Source organism: Ambystoma mexicanum, chromosome 5p (assembly GCF_040938575.1).
Source record: "Ambystoma mexicanum isolate Mex_15411 chromosome 5p, UKY_AmexF1_1, whole genome shotgun sequence".
In the NCBI taxonomy this organism is placed as follows: Eukaryota; Metazoa; Chordata; class Amphibia; order Caudata; family Ambystomatidae; genus Ambystoma; species Ambystoma mexicanum.
The window spans coordinates 1,026,680,092-1,026,698,787 of NC_090930.1; the positions used below are offsets into that span (position 1 = coordinate 1,026,680,092).

General features: G+C 48.5%; 1 protein-coding gene across 6 annotated transcripts in view; it reads left to right on the plus strand.

The window, feature by feature from the left end:
- The window catches only part of ACD (ACD shelterin complex subunit and telomerase recruitment factor), a 1,158,043-nt gene that overhangs the window by 576,708 nt on the left and 562,639 nt on the right, over nt 1-18,696 (plus strand). For all 6 annotated transcript variants that reach the window (XM_069613510.1, XM_069613508.1, XM_069613512.1 and 3 more), the window contains one exon: nt 10,409-10,566. In XM_069613510.1, the coding sequence (XP_069469611.1) occupies nt 10,409-10,566 (158 nt within the window). The remainder of the gene's footprint in view (nt 1-10,408; nt 10,567-18,696) is intronic.

An 18,696-nucleotide genomic window follows, 5' to 3' on the forward strand; every position in this document is an offset into this window, starting at 1 on the left:
CAGCAGTTCATCTAGCCGATGAGGAGAATGTGGCGGCAGATGCTCTGAGCAGGAAGAGTGTGGTCTCCCATGAGTGGGAGTTGGCTCAGGAAGTCCTTCTGGGGATCTTCGCCCTTTGGGGAACCCCTCAAGTGGATCTGTTTGCGACCGGTGCCAACCAGAAGTGTGAGAGATTTTGCTTAAGGGAATTTCCTCCTGGAGAAGCCTTAGGGGATGCGTTAGTCGTGGATTGGTCATTCCAACCTCTGTACACGTTTCCTCCGGTCCCCGTCATTCCCCAGGTCCTAAGGAGGTTACGGAGGTTCGGATCCCACATGATCCTCATTGCTCTGGATTGGGCCAGGAGAGCGTGGTACCTGGACCTTCTAAAATTGTCCATCTGCCCTCCACGCCGTCTTCCCCACAGAGAGGATCTTCTCTCGCGCAAGGGGGGTCGGGGTCTCCATCCAGAGGTCAAGACTCTCAACCTTCACGCTTGGTTTCTGAAAGGTTGAGATATAAGGATTGGGACTACCCGGATGACATGATGGAGGTGTTGCTTTTAGCCAGGTGTAACGCTTACCTTGGGCTCTGCGGGAACACCACTCCTGATAACCTCAACTACTCTTCTCTGGGTGCGTGGTTCTCTCACTAACCCTTTCTTCTTCAATAAGCAGAACGTCTGTGGAATATAACAGAACTGGTGGGTTCTGTGTAAATAGCAGTGAACTGTTTTCTTACTGGTCAACCCCTCCCTTGCCTATTGATTTCACCTTGCTCACCTCTGTTTATGGCGCAAGTTCTGAAGAAGCTCACTTTTGTGTGTGGGAAGGTAAGGGACTACCTCTGGTTGGAAGGGTGCTAAAGAGTATCCCAATACCAACAAGAGATTCTTCAATGCAGCTGGGAATGTTTAAGGTGATTACAATAGACAATAGGTGTGTGGACAGTGATGAAGGTGCTAACCCCAATCCTGAAGGAAATGCTACCTACACCAGTAAATTACCTCAAAATGTTCCACACACAATCTGGGAGTGTATGAGTGAGTTGCACCCTGACGCTCGAACAAACACCACAATAGAGCTATTCCTGTCAAGCGACTCACTATGCACATTTCTTTCCTCACACAAACACCAAAGGTAACTTGGAGCACAAGGCGTCAATGCTAAACTAGTGGTAATGGTTTGACGTGGTGCGCACTCTCATGTCATGAACTAACGTGACAACTGTGAAAAGAAATGCGCCAATTTTTTTGTGAAACAATTCCCTCACGCAACCCACAGACTCCGTAATGCTCTCCAGAGTGAAGCGCGACTAAAACATGCCAACGATCATAAACAACAAGGATGCGCTATTACGAGCTGTAACCATTAACAATGCTTGACATGGGAGCGATACTTGCGGTAAGTAGGAGGTGGCAGGAACACTTCTCATGAACACTTTTCTCACAGAAGAACGCCAATTCCTCACAGGGCACACGCAACAAGAGGGACAGGAATGACACACAAAAGGTCAAATATGGAACTACGGATGGAGAAAACTGTGAATGCAGCGGGCAGAACTATTATAGTGTAACGAAGGAGGACGGTGGAATTCCTGTCAGTAGATGAACCGCGTTAAGCGTCCGCTGAGACAGCAAGAGGACGCGAAGCGCAGCACAACAAAGCGGAGGGGCTTAAATACTCACAGAGCTCACACCACTAGTCTACAATGCAGTAATCAGGGAAGGCCGCCTGGTGGCCATATTGAGCGATGAGGAAATGCCTGAATTGCAATTTGCCACAGTGTTCCTTCTGCTCTTAGCCCAGGAATGGTACGCGGATACCCAAGACCTCCTAGGGGAAACTCCATGGAAAAATCCCGTGGTCATGACACCAGGCGGCCGGCAACCAAATCTGTGTACCGTTGCTGTAAATTTTGCGACTGGTGCAGAGGATACAGTGTCAATCCTTTTCAGTGTTCCATTCCGATGATTCTTTCTTTCTTGCTTTCTTTAGCGCACAGGGGTCTTCAAGTGGGTACCATTAAAGGTTATCTGGCGGCGCTGTCTGTTTTCAAGGGCTTGTCTGAAGAATGTTCTTAAGATTCCTTTGATTTCCCAATTTCTAAAAGGGATGACGAATGTGTTCCCGCCGTCCCCTTTTTAGGTGCTGGTTTGGGATCTGAATTTAGTCTTGAAATTCCTGATGATTGCTCCATTTGAACCACTTCACTCTTGTCCTTTGAGACGTTGTCTTTCAAGACAGTTTTCTTGTGAGTGAATTGCAGGCACTTTCATCTAGGCCACCCTTTACTGTGTTCCACAAGGATAGGGTTGCATTGAGGGTACGTCCGTCCTTCCTACCTAAGGTAGTGTCTGAGTTTCATCTGAGCCAGAAAGTGGTACTTCCTGCTTTCTATCCCCCCCCCCTCATCCTGGTAAGGAAGAGGAGAGACTTCATAGGTTGGACCCTAGGAGAGCTTTGAGCTTTTATATCTCTACGATGTGCAGGGCCAGAGTGGAAAACCAACTTTTTGACACCGATTGGTCCAGGCTGTTACCAAACAAAGCTTGTCCAGGTGGATTATCCTCACCATTACTGAATGTTACAGATTGGCGGGCAAGGACCCTCCTGAGGGGTTGCGAGCTCACTTCACTAGTGGCGTGGCTACATCTACAGCCCTGCAGCGGGGAGTTCCTATTAGGAATATTTATGATGCAGCAACGTGGTCTTCCATCCACACCTTTGCCAAACATTACTCCCTGGATACACTCCATGGTGAGGATATGGCCTTTGGTAAAGCGAGCGGTGCTTTATTCTGCCATCTGATTGGGTATTCTAAATTCTTCTCCCTCCTCCATTCACTGATTCTGCCTTGGGAGTCTGTCAAAGATGTGGAATATGTTGGAGGACACAATCCATTTGAAGAACAAGTTACTTACCAACTGGTAACGTTCTTTCGACTGGATGTTCCTCCAGCGATGGAGCCAGGACTGCTCTTCTCTGAGCTCCATCACCATAACAAACATCCCTAGATTGCCTTTGACATCAAAATGCATAGAACGCGACATAATGCATAGAACGTGAGGGGAAGGGAACGCGGGCAAGGTGGGGGAGAGGCAGAAGGAAAGATAAGGGAAGTGCAATACAATGAAAACAATGAGCATATAAACATCCTTTTTATGTATGTTTTCAGAAATAGATGTGGAAAGGGTGACTGTCTCCTATACCAGACTGTGGAGGAAGGTACCTCCCTGAATCTGACACGGGCATGGTCTACACCTCTCTTTTACCCTGCTTTCTGCTAAAACGCTAATCGCTTGGTCCAGGCCAGCCAATGGGGAGGGAATCTACTCTCCGGCTACCTGGGTATCGAAGGTCACATTGACTTTGTCTGCTAGAGAATGGAAGGATTTGCAAGTATCTCCATTGATACTGCCTGCCATGGCTCCGAAATGTCTTTCCTCTGCCTCCTCCAACATCGCAGAGGCCCTGCTTCAATGGACCGTGGTTGGGTAGTTTTCTATAGGTGGCCAGCTCAAGTGAAACCTGCTTTGACAGAGCTCTGCCTCCTCTTTCTGGGTGAGGAGTCAATGTGTTGGGAGTGTAATGGCCACTCTATCGATATTCCAGATATTGCCATCTGCTATGCGGACTGCTCTCCTCAGGATTTATATGACTGGTTTATTAAATTTGGATAGTCCTTTCTTTATTTTGGTGAGGCGCATGATCCATGCCAGAGGGCCCGCTTAGAAGTCAAGTGCCCTGACCTCCTTCCTGGCAGCAGAGCAGGCCTTATCATTAGCTTGCTTCTCAGAGACTTTCCTTGATAAAGTCAAGGTCGTGAAGAAAGGTTCATGCTTGCTTCCCTGACTAACCACCACCAAGCCCTAATTTGGGTTGTGGTCTTTATTCTATTCATAATCACGAAGGGATGGACCTCAGTGATAGTGTTAGAGTGTTCCTGTGCATCTCAGGGACATCACCTACCACATCCTCTACCTGAGAGCTATTTTGCACGGCGGTTTTTATGCTGTCCTTCAGCACTCAGTTAAATATTTCAACCAGGACATTGGCCTGGGGTGGTAGAGAGCTACTGTTTGCTGTCTGATCCCCATGTCCTTTAGGAACTTCATCTTGTGAGAAACTAGTTGGACCCCATTGTCATTCACAATCAATTCTTGCCTCCCCTACCATTTGATATCTTCCTGAGGAAGGAGATGAAGGTTGATGACGGTCATGATCAACACAATTTACCTCAGGCAACCTGGAGAAGTTGTCAAATGAGGATGTTTGCATACCATTTGTCCAGAGGGAGCCTGCTGAATGGACAGGTGAGATAACCTACATTTTGCCAGGGGCATTCTGGAATTATGAGCGGAGTCATGAGGGCAGCGTGAGTAGCATCAAACGCCCATAAGAGAGGTAATGAGTGCCATGATGTTAAACTTCTGTGTTTCACTGTACCAGGCTTGTTGTCAAGCTGCGTGTCTCGCCTGCGCTGGGCTCCTGCTTTGGTGGGGTCCAGAATGTTGCTCTTTTCTGGTTGAAGAGGCACTGCAGAGAACCAGACCTGAATCACGCAATGGAGGTTGATACCCAGGGATGGATCGATACCTGCTCCCTACACCACCGGACAACCTCTCAGAATTTGCATAGTGTAGTGATAGTGCAAGCACTGATCTGGGAGGTCCAAGGTGACTTCACAGCTGTCCAGCAGGATCCAAGAAGCGGGATAAAAGGCTGCGATGCAGGCAAGATACAGGAAAGAGTGCATCCCAAAATACCACACTAGAGGAAGGAGAATATCCCCAGGGCAAGGGCAGAGAAAAGGAGGGGAGCTGGCAAGGAACCACAAGGCATGGATTGGGACAGCAGAACAAGGTAGGCAGAAGTAATGGTGTAGCAAGAGAGGGAACAGGCTGGCCAACGTAAGCCAGAACCCAGGTATCACTACTGCGTTAAGACACAAGGACTATTGTGGGCAGCTGGGTTTTATAGACTACGGCCAACGAAATGAGGCTGGATAACAGCAGCAACATTTGCCTGGGAAATGAGAGTTGTGCACAGACGCAGAGTCAGGCATTCTGTCTCCGGAGCATGCATAGTCAGGAGGTAATGGCGATGGTCGTGGGCGCGGAACGCCGATCCTGATGACGCAGACTGTGTATCCTGTGTCTTCTATTCTGAAGGTGCCAATATGGGTAGAGGTGCTAGCCCCTCGAAGGGACTGCAGGTGAGTGTTGCACTGCGTATAGCTGCACTATTTCTTGCACACGTCGCATGACACTTGCCCAAGGAAGGAGAGTCGATCTGTTGAAGTTTGCGAAACATCAAAAGTGGAGGGAAAACAAACGGCGAGAGGCCCAGTCAAATTCTTTACTTTCCATGTGAGAACCAGGACACACATGGTCTGCTCAAACACCAGGCTCTGCTCTTTGTGAGTTTTCTGAGCACTGCAGAAAACTAGGAAGCGCGTTGACTCACATTTGCAAATCCAAAATGACACAAAGTCCTGGTTTAAAGGCATATCACCGACTGTTACCCAATTTAAACATCAGTTAAGAACTGACCGATTACCAAAGGAAGATAATAACCCTAAAGTTCAAATGAAACATTATAAAAAACTAACCAATCACAGCACTTTCAACAAATCACACAATAGAGGGACCACTCCTGGTATATTTTATGGAATCGGCCACTGTCCCAGCTTTACAATATTAGGTGGAAACATGCCAATAAAATGCGTAGAATGAAACAACTTTGAGTTGCTTTCATCTGCTCCCTAGTTGTACAGGGAAGCCACTGCCCTGGGATAGATAGTGCATGTTCTATCAAGGGTGCAACAGTTTCTTTATCAAGGATAAGCCAGAGTTCCAACCTGAAGATCTGGAGCTGTGTGGAAGAATGGCCCTAAGAAGAGGCTTTCTTCTGCAACTTCTTCAAGGAAGTGCCACCATCATGTCTTTGCTTTTGACCAATATTTGTGAGTGGAACATAGGTAGAGGTCCCACTCACAAACCTTGATATCAGAGGTCCAAGAGATTAGACCTGAGAGCGAGGCACTTCCTTGAGGAAGTTTTATAAGAAGCCCTGGGAATATGGTGAGAAAAGCATCTGTCCTATTAGGAAGAGAAACACCAATTACTGTCAAGAGTATTGTGATTAGACAATCCAAGGTTGTGAAGAGACCTGACAGAATCCAAGGTCATGGCGACACCGGAGAGGAGCCCGACAGAATCTAAAATCATGGAGAGACCCACGAGAACCCTCAAATTCCAAGGTTGTGGAGAGAACTGGGTTAAATCTGAGATTCCGAGCCATGGAGAGAAGGTTGACATGCTAAAGGAACAAGAGGATATGGAGAGGACTAACACATTTGTGCTGGTCAGAGATCCTGCAGAAGGAAGAACCATGAGGAAAACATTTGATATATGTTCGGTTTATAAAGTAAGGATGGGTTTTGAAGAGGTAGGTTTATAAACACATTTTGTTGTCAGACTTTCAAAATTCTTTTGTTGTATCTTAGGTTGTAGACTGAAGGCTAAAGGACTCGTATAAATTAGGATTGGACATTTCTATTCGACATCAGTTTGAACATTTGTTACTAGAATATGGCTTCCCTGGAGGCACAGCCAGACATCAGCCGGAGAGTGAGTTGGGCAACCACTGGCGTAACATATTGCTGGGCGCCGCTACACACCTTCCCCCTTAACCAAACAGATTTAGCACACAATCCCTAAATCTAGATGGCATACACCATAACCATTCCTCTTGTTCTCTTCTTCCTTCATTCCCATTCTGTTCCCCCCTTGACTCCAGACCTGACTTCAGCTCGTCAACTCCAAGTAAGGAAGGTTCACACTTAATCTTTTTGCTGCCTAACTCCCCTGGCTTCTCGCTCGATCGTCGCATTCCAGCCATCCCACTCATGCTGCCCTCAGGAATCACAACAACGCCTCCCTCCAATTCCGTCACTCAGTTCCATGAACACTTCTGTTGGCCATATCCAACATCACCCAGCCCTTCTTCCACAATGATCCTTCTCCTACCATCATCATCATCCTTCCCCTCTGCCTCATGGCACTTAACCAGTTGCCACTGACTCATTTCTTGCCACTACCACTTTTCCAATGATCACCACAATCCTTTTTGGAGAAGACCGGTACAGAACTCCTCTCCCCTCACTTTTGGGTTCCTCTCTCGTAGCTTATCTCCAACTTTAAACAGAGCCATGCATACTCCCCTCCTCCCTTCGAACCACTGTTTGTAGCTCTCCTGGCACTTCAGTCCTATCGATGAACTCTTCTCTTCCAACCTTCGGAAGTACCCAGCCATCCTGGCATCAATTCACATACAGGCACATACCCCTTAATGCTACAAATGTCGAGATCCCTTTAGTGGAGTGTGGAATCTAAATTCGGCATCCGAGCTAACTGAAGACACTCTTTCAGAATTCTATTCTATTGAACCCCTTCACCATTCCATTCTGCCTTGGGCAGTACAATGCTGTTGTTTCATGTTGCTTGAAATAACAGCCGAGGCTTGCCGAGCAGTCCAATCCTAGGTGGACCAAGAGTGCCAAATCTATCTGGTGGAGTGCGAGGAGGCACATGGGGAGGCCGCCCTGCCGTCCACGTGCAAGTCAGTTGAGGTACTTTTGTCGGCCAGGCACCCTGCTGCCCAGAAGAAAGTTGGTCTCTTGGAAAAGCACCAAAGGCTTTTTTTCCCCAAAACCAAGTGGAGCACAGATAGGACCCATACACACGGTCTAAAGTAATCCGTGGGAAGGTGAGTAAACTTTCTTGTAATCTGTGTGCCCTGGGTGTCAAAGGGGGAGGTTTTAGCTAAAGTGTCCAGCATCCTTATAGACCCAACTGGACAAACATTTCAAATTGACGCCCATCCGGACTTCCAGAGTAGGCTGGCCATCTGGTCCTGCCATTCATTCCTGTGGCCAAGCTCGGATAGGGGGCATCTGGTAGTGCAATGCATTCCAATGGGCGTGGGCGGGAAGGCCTTTGGCCACCTTGCAAACAACCAGCTGGCCCCGCCAGGCAGGGGGCACAGCCAACCCATGTGCAAGGCAAGTGCCGACGGGCAGCACTGGAGCTCTCGCTGAGGAGCGATAAAGCGTTTCCCTCCAGAGAGGGATGGGGACCCTGCCAAGGCGCCCTGAGTCTGCCGCTGATCAGGTGAATGGTCGACCCACATGCAAGGCAGTTGCCAAAGCGAGAGGGCAGCACAGCGTTCCTTCCTGGAGCTCTAGCCGCTGGGCAGGCGTATCATGAGCCCACGTGCCAGCCAGGGACCCGAGGGAGGGGGTAGCACCCCCAGCCATCATGTAGCACTGACCGGGATGCAGTGCTTTCTCCAATGAGCCTGTGATGGGCAGCAAGAACCAAGTGGAGTGCAGGCAGGACCCCCATGCACATGATCTGCAGTAAGCCAGAGGAAGGCAACTAAGCTTTCTTGTAATATGTGTACCCTGGGTGACCGAGGGGGAGGTCTGGGCAAAATTGTTCAGCCTCCTGATAGACCAAATTGGAGAAAAGTTTCAACTTGGCGTCCATCTGGGCTTCCAGAGAAGGCTGGCCATCTGGTTCTTCCCTTCATTCCTATGGCCAACTACCAGATGGCCAGGCTCAGAGAGCGGCCATCTGGCAGTGCAATGCATTCAACTGGCCCCAGGCGGGATGGCCCCACAGCACCCTGGCAAAAGAACAGCAGGCCCCCTTTGACTTCAGCTGGGCAGGGGGATGGGCGACAGAGCTTTTCCCTCCAGGCAGGTATTGAGACCCTGCCGGGGCTCCCGGGGACTGCTGCTGGGCTTGCGGGCGGTCGACCCACATGCGAGGCAGGCTCCCAAAGGAGAGGGCATCACACCTGGACATCCTGGAGCTCTGGCAGGGTCTGTTAGAGCTCTTCCCTCCAGGTAGGGACATGGCCCTCACTGGGATGCACTGGGTCCTCCACTGGGCAGGGGGGCAGCCAACGAGCATGGGAGGCAGGCGCCTGGGGCAGGGGCAGCACCCCTGTCCATCCTGGAGCTCTGGTCCTGTGCGTGATAGAGCTTTTTCTTTGAGGGAGAGATGGGGACCCGCTTAGGCCTCCTCTGGGCAGGGCTCATAGCTGCCAAGTTTCCCAGTTCCATGCGCAATCTTTGAGCCAGTCCAGTGTTTTTTTCTGCACTGCACTGGGACTTGTAGGCCCACCCTTGCAGTGGGAAAAAAGAAACTGCAAGTCCCAGCCTGCAATTGGAAGCAAAAAAAGCAGGACCGGCAAAGACACCATGGAGCTCATTTACTAATGAACAATAATGTAAATGAAGGGCGTAAAAGCCTTGCGAAAGGCATTTACGCCATCCATAAACGACATGGTTCATTTTAGTCCATTTTAGTCCATTTGATTGGCGGAGAGGAAGGGCAGAACGTTTACACCGCCTTTCTTCTTCTCAGCCATACAAATGCCCCAGCCTTTGCACCAACATGAAAATGGATGCTGGCGCAAATGATGGGGAACCCTATCGATCCGGCCGGCTTAATGCACTAATGAGCCTCAGAGGGATCCATTGTAAATTCTGTCTGCCACGGCAGGCAGCGTTTACAAATAAATGGCAGAGTTTACTCATTTTGCACAGCTGAGTGGAAAATTGTATGGCAAAAGGCAGCATACACGCTTGTATACTGCCTTTTGATTTGCACTCCACTGCACAAATTACCAGAATTTGGTGACACGGAGCTACCCAAGTGTATGTCTACACATAACGACTCCCGAACGCCTTAAAGAGTACTACGGAAGTCCGTTTTTTTACAGCAGAGACCAACAAACAAATGTGAATCAGATTGCCTGCTTCACTGTTTAGGTATGTTTTACTTGCCTCACACAAGGTATTTCTTCCTTGATAGGTTGAAAATCCAGATTGTATGGATCCACATTTGTAGGCTAATCTTCTAGTTTGATCTCAGCACGATAGAGCTTTACCAAATCTGTTCTCTTGTCAGCTCTATGTAAGCTCTGTGAACTTTGATGAGGATCAAGTGGTTGTTTAATGTTGGAACCCTTGGATTGGATAAACTTTGGAAATATTTGGAAGAGAAGTAGGAGATTTCGATTCACTGGTATGTTTCCACTTTTGTGTGGGAATGTATGGTCTAAAATATATTGCACCATTTAAACACAATAGAATACACGGAGATGGGAAAAGACATTCACAATAACAATAATCAAATAGATATTCTTGAATCTATAATGTCTTACTGGCATTTACACCATCATGTGTTTGTTACACACTAATGCTGCTCTTGTTACAGCCAGCTAGGATGGTATCCATCATCTGGCTGGGTTGAATATTATAAGAATGCAGAATTGAAAGCCGACTAACTTCTATTGTTTTTGCATTTGTGTACATTTGTATTGATGCTTGTTTTTTTTACTCATGTTCGTAGAAGCATCTCTTACTCAGCTAGTGGATGCTGTAAATGAAGAACGGTTCAAGGATTTAGAAAGCACTGCCTACACATGTCTCAACTTAAGAAGCATAAGTCCGCTACCTTCCACACATAGCCAAATGACTGCATGGAAAACTTGCAAGAAAAGGAAGAAGGTGAGTGAGTGCACGCATATATAGCCAGCCAATCAGATCTATGAGGTTTACTCGCATTTTTTTGGCCGAATCCAACTTTGTCAATTTTGGGACGATATTACCACTTTTTTTTATCACAGAGAAAGTGGGGGGAGATGCTCTGGCCCCTCTCTTCCCCAATATTTCCCACCAATATATATAAAACCCAGACCTACCATCTCTAGTTTATGGTAAAAGAAATGTGGTAAAAAAAATAATCAAAGTTGCAGTCAAGAAAAGTGGAGCCTACCAGACAAACTTCTTAAAGCTACGGAAACAGGAGATATATTTCTGATGCTTGTGGATCTGCTTAGTATCACATGCTGTGCATATAGTCTGATATACAGTGGTAATTACGTATTATTGCATCTTATTTTTGAATATCGAAAAGGGCATCGACTTGGGCGTGACTTTAACACTAACCCTAATGTGACATGTAGTGTGCCCAAAATCCTTCACGATTCAAGGTCCCACCAGATTGTTTATTTCTGCCTAACTAGTCGGTCGCACATAATGCAGAGCTCTTAAGAGTTTTATATTGTTGATTCCTGTTCTTCTGTGGTTTGCTTGCCTTCGACGACTATTCAACGGCTGTTTGACGCCTAATCCTGTCCACCAACAATCTATCCTTGACTGCTCAGCGACTATTTTCCATGTGGCCTTGGCCCTCTGGCCCGGCCTTTACAGTGGGAAAGTGGGTCTCTGTTCGTACGGACTTCTCTTGAGAATGCCTTTACTTTATCCATTCTGCCCCCTTTCCTTTGGTCTGGCTGCCATTTCCCTCTGCTATGGAGAGGACGCCTTTTAAATTCTGCCCGTTTTACAGCAGCAAATTCCCTTGGGGAGACACCCATCACTGATGCAATCAGTGTCTCCCTCGTGATCACGACGCGCGTCACTGTAAAGCCTGCAAACTCTTTCGGCCTAATACCCTGAAAGATAGGTGTGCGAAACAGTGGGCTGCCTATGCAATGCAAGTCGAGAGTCACTCCCCCGCCTGCACCTCAGGCGAGAAGTCTGTCAGCAGCCGCAGCTCCGATTCGAAGGCCGTTGACCGAACTGTGGAGCCCTGAAGCTCCCACGTGTCCGTCCCTGGCCCAACAAGCATGCAGCTGGCAGTCCTATGGGGAAGTCACACCCCTCCAACAGGGACACACGCACCATCTGCTCGAACGCACACAACCCCTAAACTCTCGCTGGCAGATCCATCAAGGAAAGTTTCTACGCCCACAGACCGATGAAATCCCCAGCAGGACCTTCCGAACCTCACGGTTCAGCTCCCTGTGTGCTGCCGCCTGCGCAGCCTATACATGGCGCTAATTCTTACTCTTTAGCAGGCACCCCAACTAAATCTATGGCCTCCGATGCGGTAGTGCCAAAAGACAGGGTAGCGTTGAAAGACACGCCGAAACAGGTCCACTTGTCAAAAACACTCCAAAGCTTGCGGTGAAGCTTTCTACAGCTGATTTGCACATTCCGGACCGTAACAAAACCTTTAATTTGCCTGAAGACTATTCTACAGCCTGTTCACCTCTTTCTAAGGCGAATCAGCACCCAGCTCCAGATCCTTCAGACTCCTCTGGGTGGATGGATGGGCCAGGGACAGGTTTGAAGCTTGTATGAACCAGATGGCCGAGTTAATTGATTTCTCAGGCCACTTTGATGACATTTTAAAAGGACATAGGCCTGTTGATTCCTGTCCTGTCTCTCCAAAGTCACAGAGGCTCCACTTCCCAGGTGCCAATTCTCATCCCTGGAGGAATCCCATCAGGACCCCCAGGTAGATGTTTTTCTGGATGACGCAGATGACCCTAACCAGGACATTTTCTAGGTCCAGAGCTCTAACCAGGTCGGTCAGGATCCTACTTATCAGGACACGGACCAGAACCCTGTGGATGACCAGGGCACGTGGCATACCACTCCTCACATGACCCTGACCCTTGAAAACTTTTTCTGGATGCTCCTCCTGTCACCTAATCCAGGGACTCGTCACCTGTCGACGGCCAGATGCTGTTCAATAACTTTCTAAAGAAGACTGCTGATCACCTGAAGATTACCACGCAGGAAGCCGTCCCTGACTCAGACTTCATGGAACGTATCCTGAAGGAAAGGACCCTGGTCGGCCAAGCTATCCTTTTGTTTAACTCAATAAAGAAACGCCTGGCCCACAAATTGCTCACAGGCTCACTCACACGTGCGGCCAATCCCTGTGTGGAGAAAACATTCCGCCAGGCTCCTTCAGACCCGCTGTACATCAGGGGCCACGTCATTCCGGACTCCCTGATCATCACTACTACATAGACAAGGGCGGGGGTACCATTGTCCTCGTCAGAATCTCCTCCCAACAAGGACTGCAAGAAATTGTATGCCCCTGGCAACCGTGTCACCACCTCTGCTGCTTTTTCCACTCAGATTGCCAACAATATCTAGCAAGCTACAGTGACCTTCAGTGGCCTCTCCTCCAAGACGAACTCTAAGATGTCCCAGAACCCACTTGCACCCGCCTTTTAGCAGTGGTTTCAGAGTGGCGGCAAGTCACCCAGAATATTCTTAAAAATACCTTGGACTCAGCCGTAACTGCAGACGTGTCTTGCCCAGGGGACCCTTCTCAAGGGTCATGCCTGGCTGAAGAAGTTTCGGGTAAGCGGTCGATGAGGCCTTGGAAACTGCCAAGAAGGAGCATGAGACTTTAAAATCGCTCAATCAGACCTCAGCCAAGCCCTTCGTCCAGCGAGGAGGTTTCAACACCCGCCGGCCCTTTCACGGGCAGTCTTTCTCCCGCTCTCAACAAGGACGGTATGGCTCGGGGAGATCCAACTGGGCTTCCAGAGAGGGCTCCTGCTGTGGTTTTCAATCTACACAACAAACTGGGTTTCTGCTAGGAAAAGGCAGAGGTAGAAACTCTGCTTCCAGAGGCTCCCCAGCCTCCACCTCCAATGACTTGGTGGTACGGGTCTCCTCCCACATTTCCCAGGTCGGGGGAGGTTTAACATCTTTTACCCACCTGTGGGAGGGAATCACATCAGATCAGTGGGTATGTCGCCACGGGTATTGCATCGAGTTCTTCCGGCCTCCCTGCTACCATGCACTTGGAAGCAGACAACTGTCATCAGACCATCTGCGTATCATGTTGGACAAAGTATAGGTCCTGCTGGAAAAGGGCGCCTTCGACGTCGTCCCTAATCTCCAGATAAACAAGGGTATTTATTCAATATACTTCCTTGTACCCAAATAGGATCTAACCATGCGCCTTGTTTAAGATCTGCGTCCTGCGAACAAATATGTCAAACCACAAAAGTTAGGATGACAGCTCTTCAGGAAATAATCCCACTGCTGTGGCAGGGGGACTACATGACCACATTGGACATGAAAGATGCATACTTTCATATTTCAATCTTGCCAGCGCACAGAAAGTACCTCAGATTCAAGATAGAGGACACGCACTATCAGTTCATGGTTCTCCCCTTCGGCATTGCCTCAGCCCCGAGGATGTTTATAAAGGTACTACCGTTAGCAGCAGCTCACCTGCGCAGGCAGTCCATCCCCATGTATCCCGACGACTAGCTCATAACCGGAGACTTGTACCGAACATGTCTGGATAATACCCAGAGGACAGTAGATCTCATATTCAATCTAGGGATCTCTATCAACAGGAAGAAGTAAAATCTGATCCCCAGCCACGTCAAACAGTTTCTGGGGTCCCTAATTCGGACAGGAGATGGGCTTGTCTTCCCCTCCAACGAGAGGGTTCCAAACATGCTGTTCCAGATCCCTCATTATGTAGCCCGTCGCTGGGTAACGGTATGCAATGCCATGCAGCTTTTGGGGATGATGGCGTCCTGCGGCTTCCTAGTTTCACACGCTCGTCTGCGCATGCGCCCCGTACAGGAGTGGCTATCGAGCCAATGGTGTCAGGCCAATGGCCAATCGGATGATCTAGTGGTTGTCTCGACAGCCCTCGTTCAGTCTCTGCAGTGTTGGTCAAGGAAAAACCTTCTGCAGGGGAAAACCTTTACCACCCCCACAGTAGAAGCCACTCTGGCCCTGGACGCATCTCTGTCAGGGTAGGGAGCTCACCTCCTTCAACAGGCAGCACACAGCAGTCCCCATTAGTAGCATCCAATCACATCAATCTCTTGGAACTGCTTGCAGTGTTCAAAGCCTTCCAAGCACATCTACAGGGGAAAACAGTTATTGTCCTACAGACAGTACTACCTGAACAAGCAGGGGGGCACTCACTTTTAGGGCTATCTAAACTGTCCCAGAACATCTGGAAGTGGGCACTCAAACACAACATGTTCCTTCTCTCACAACATGTTCCGGGGGAACACAGTCTCCTGGCAGACGTGCTCAGCAGAGACTTCGAGCTACCCGTAGAGCACGAGTGACACTTGTAAGAGCACATTCTACACAACGTCTTTGCAGAGTGGGGTTTTCCAGACATCGACTTGTTTGCGACTCTGGGGAACGCCCAATGCCAAGATCACGCATCCAGGTACCCACAGAAACGCTCCAAAGGGAACAGTCTCTGGATTACATGGTCTGGGAGATTTGACCGCCCTTCCCGACTCCCCCGATTACCCTTCTCAAAAGGAAAATGCACAAGATGCACCAGGAACAAGTCACAATGATCCTGGTAGCACCAATGTGGGCTCGGCAGCCATGGTTCTCCCATCCCATGAGAATGTCAGTCTACCCCTCCCAGGAAACTGCTATGCCCGTACAACATGCTGTCGCAAGACCAGCGGGGAAACGCTGCATCCGTGACACAAACACTCAACTTAGTAGCTTGGCTCCTGAAGTCATAGAGTTTGGACACCTCCAACTACCTCAGAGATGTATGGACCTACTCAGGGAAGCACGAAAACCCAACACCAGACATTGTTACTCCAATAAGTGGAAACACTTATTTATCTGGTGAAATGCTATCAACGTCAACACGATGATTGCTCTTCTAAAGATACCGTCCTTTATCTAACCCACTTATTAGAGTCAGGAATTGTTTTCAATTCCCTAAAGGTCTACCTGGCCACTGTCTGTGTATACCCCATCCCAGAGCAAGATTTCATGGTGGAAATTCATGTCAATAAGGCTGTCATTAAGGCAGACTACTGCAATATCCTGTTCCTTAATATACCCTCTTCTTCTCTATGGCCCCTCCAGCTAATCCAGAATAAGGCTGCAAGACTTATCCTTGGCCTCATGCCCAGGGACAGCATCTATCCAGCCCGAAAAACCCTCCACTGGCTCACGGTTGCTGCAAGGGTCAAACTAAAATCCCTCTGCATCATCCATAAGGCTGTCTGGGGCTGGGGACCACGCTATCTCCAACTAGCTCTTTACGTTCCTCCGGCACCAACTCTCTGCATGTCAAGCGATTCGCTAAACAGCGAGCTGATGGACGATCTCTTTGCTCGGCTGGCTCCCTCCTATAGAACATCCTCCCCCTTTCTCTTCATCTTGAGCCGGATCTCCTCAAATTCCGGAAGCTCCTCAAGACTTTCCATGACACCTCCTTCCTCCCACCCCGTCCTTTGCTAAACCCCACAATGTATGAGATTGGTGACCAGGGCCCTTGTGTCCACCTGGGTCCTGGCCTCCCATATCGCTTTCAGCCTCTGCCCACTCCCAGCACTTGCCTTCGGTGCCCACTGGCCTGTGCTTTCACCGGCCTGCACGTATTTATTGTCAGTCGGCCACTCTCACGAAATGATCTCTGCCAGTCACTTAACGGTTTGCAACTTACTCTGTAGCACTTCCCTCCTTGTTAATCATAGCACTTACGCCCACCCTCATCCCTTTCTCTTTTCTTTCTCTGCACTTGCACACTCTGAATGCTCACAAGACCTACTAGGACTGCCTCTCTCTTTTATTGTTATATTTGCCTTTCATTCCCATGTTCCCTCTCTGTTGCCCTATGGGTGCTTTGAAACACAATTTACTTGATGTATAAGTGCCTTACAAATGCACAATAAATAAATCAAATGAATAGATTTATTGAAGGGGTAAAGAGACTTCACCCCCCTATCTCCAACCCAACTCCTGGATGGGACTTGAATGTTCTCACAAGATTAATGGGACCTCCTTTCGAACCCACGCACAAGGCTAGCCTTAAGGCCCTCTCCTATAAGACTTTTTAGTGGCCATCACCCCTATAAGGAGAGTTAGTGAACTGTGGGTCTTTTCAGTTTAGGACTCATTTGTGACAATTTACATAGACAAGATGGTTTTGTGCGCACACCCAAATTTAGCGCTTATGTTCATCTCGAAGTTCCATGTAAATCAATCAATCGAACCTACCACTTTCTTTCAAACCCCCACTAAGTTGGCAGAAAGAAGCCTCCATACACTAAATGTGAGGAGGGCAGTCCTATGCTGCCTTGAAAAGACTAAGCCACTGAAAATGATTAACCAGTTATTTGTCTCTATGGGAGCTGATAGAGAAGGGGACCCTGCCTCTAAATCACCTATTTCCAAATGGATTGTAAATTGAATCACACTGTGTTACTCTCTTGCCAAGAGAAATCTACCCTTTACACCTAGAGCTCTCTCTAGTCGAGGCACAGGGGCTACCATGGCATTCATTGCAAATGTTCTTCTAGATTCAATTTGCAAAGCAGCAACCTGAAGTTGTGTTCATACTTTCAACCAACACTACTGCTTAGACACACACTCCAAGTCTGATTCTCAGGTGGGACGAGCAGTGCTAAGACTGAATTAGGTCAAAAGACCTTTTTTTTGTTCTGAAAGCAAAAAAAATCGATTTAGGAAGACTGATCCGTGACCGCACGGAGCAGTCTTTCTAAATCAAACTGTCACGCCCCTGCCCCGAGTGCGCACAGGCGCTGACAGTGCCAAGTAATTGTCAGAGTGTGTGTGTGTGTATAACTGTGTGCAAATATGTGTGTGTATGTAGGTGGGGGGGCAATGAGCATGGGGAGGCTCTGGGGGTTTCACCCCCGAATTTACACAAAAAAATGGCCCTCGGTCAAGTCCTTTTCCCACTTTCTGGGGGCCGCACAAATTCTTTTTTTATGTGCGACCTTCAGAAAGCGGGAAAATGACATAGAACCGCTAAGACATCTCTTTGCTACTAGTCCTTCACACACCCCACCACCATCTCCTGGTACTGCTCGCTAGTCTATGCACATCATGTGATTCTAAGCAGATTCGCAACCATCAGAAGACATACATTACTCACCGTAATCATATTTCTGATGATTGTACCTGCGCCCACCCTTCCTCTTCTCTTGGAGTAGAAGAATATAGACATCTTACACCTTCTTTCTTCTGTACTCACTCACGCATTCTGTATGTCTGCCTTGCGGCAGAAGAAAAACAACCGGTAGGACCTCAACGCGTGAAGGATTTTGGGTACACTACACTCACGTTAGGGATAGTGTTACAGTCACGCCCATTTCAAAATCCCTTTTCGTCTTCTAAAAAAAAATCCAATATTCTGCGATTACCAATAGATGTCGGACTACATGCACGACATGTGAATGTAAGCAGATACAATCATCATAAATATGATTGCGATGAATAATGTATGTCATAAAGTGCCTAATAGTTTTGGTGTTCACTGCTGCGCTCTGCATTTTGCATTTATAGGCACCAGGGTGCAAAGAGGAGAGTGCACAGTTTAAAAAAAGGGTGCAATATGGGAAGCAGGTGTGCAGGAAAAAGAGAAGGGGAATAGAGTAAGGGAGTAAGTCATTGAGACGGTGCCATCGATAATTCGCAAGAGGAAATATGAGCAAGAAAGGGTGAGAGGGTAAGAAATAGAGGGAGAGTGTGAGATAAAGGATGAGAGGGAGTAGAAAGAGGGGGTATGTGGATGGGTGGGGGAATAGAAGGAGTAGGCTGGGTGGGGCTAGACAGAGAGAGGTAGAGGGTAGAGTGGTTGGGAGGGTGTGTAGAGAGACAGGAAGGGTGCGTGGGTTGGGATATAGAGGGAGGGGGTAGGGTTGAGTAGGGAGGGGAATAGGTGGGTGGGGTAGAGAGATTGGGGCAGGGCGGATGGGGATAGAATGGCGGTTGGGGTCGAGAGTGGGGATGGTGGTTGGGTGGGGGTAGAGAGAGTGGGGGGTGGGTGGGTGTGGCTAGAGAGTG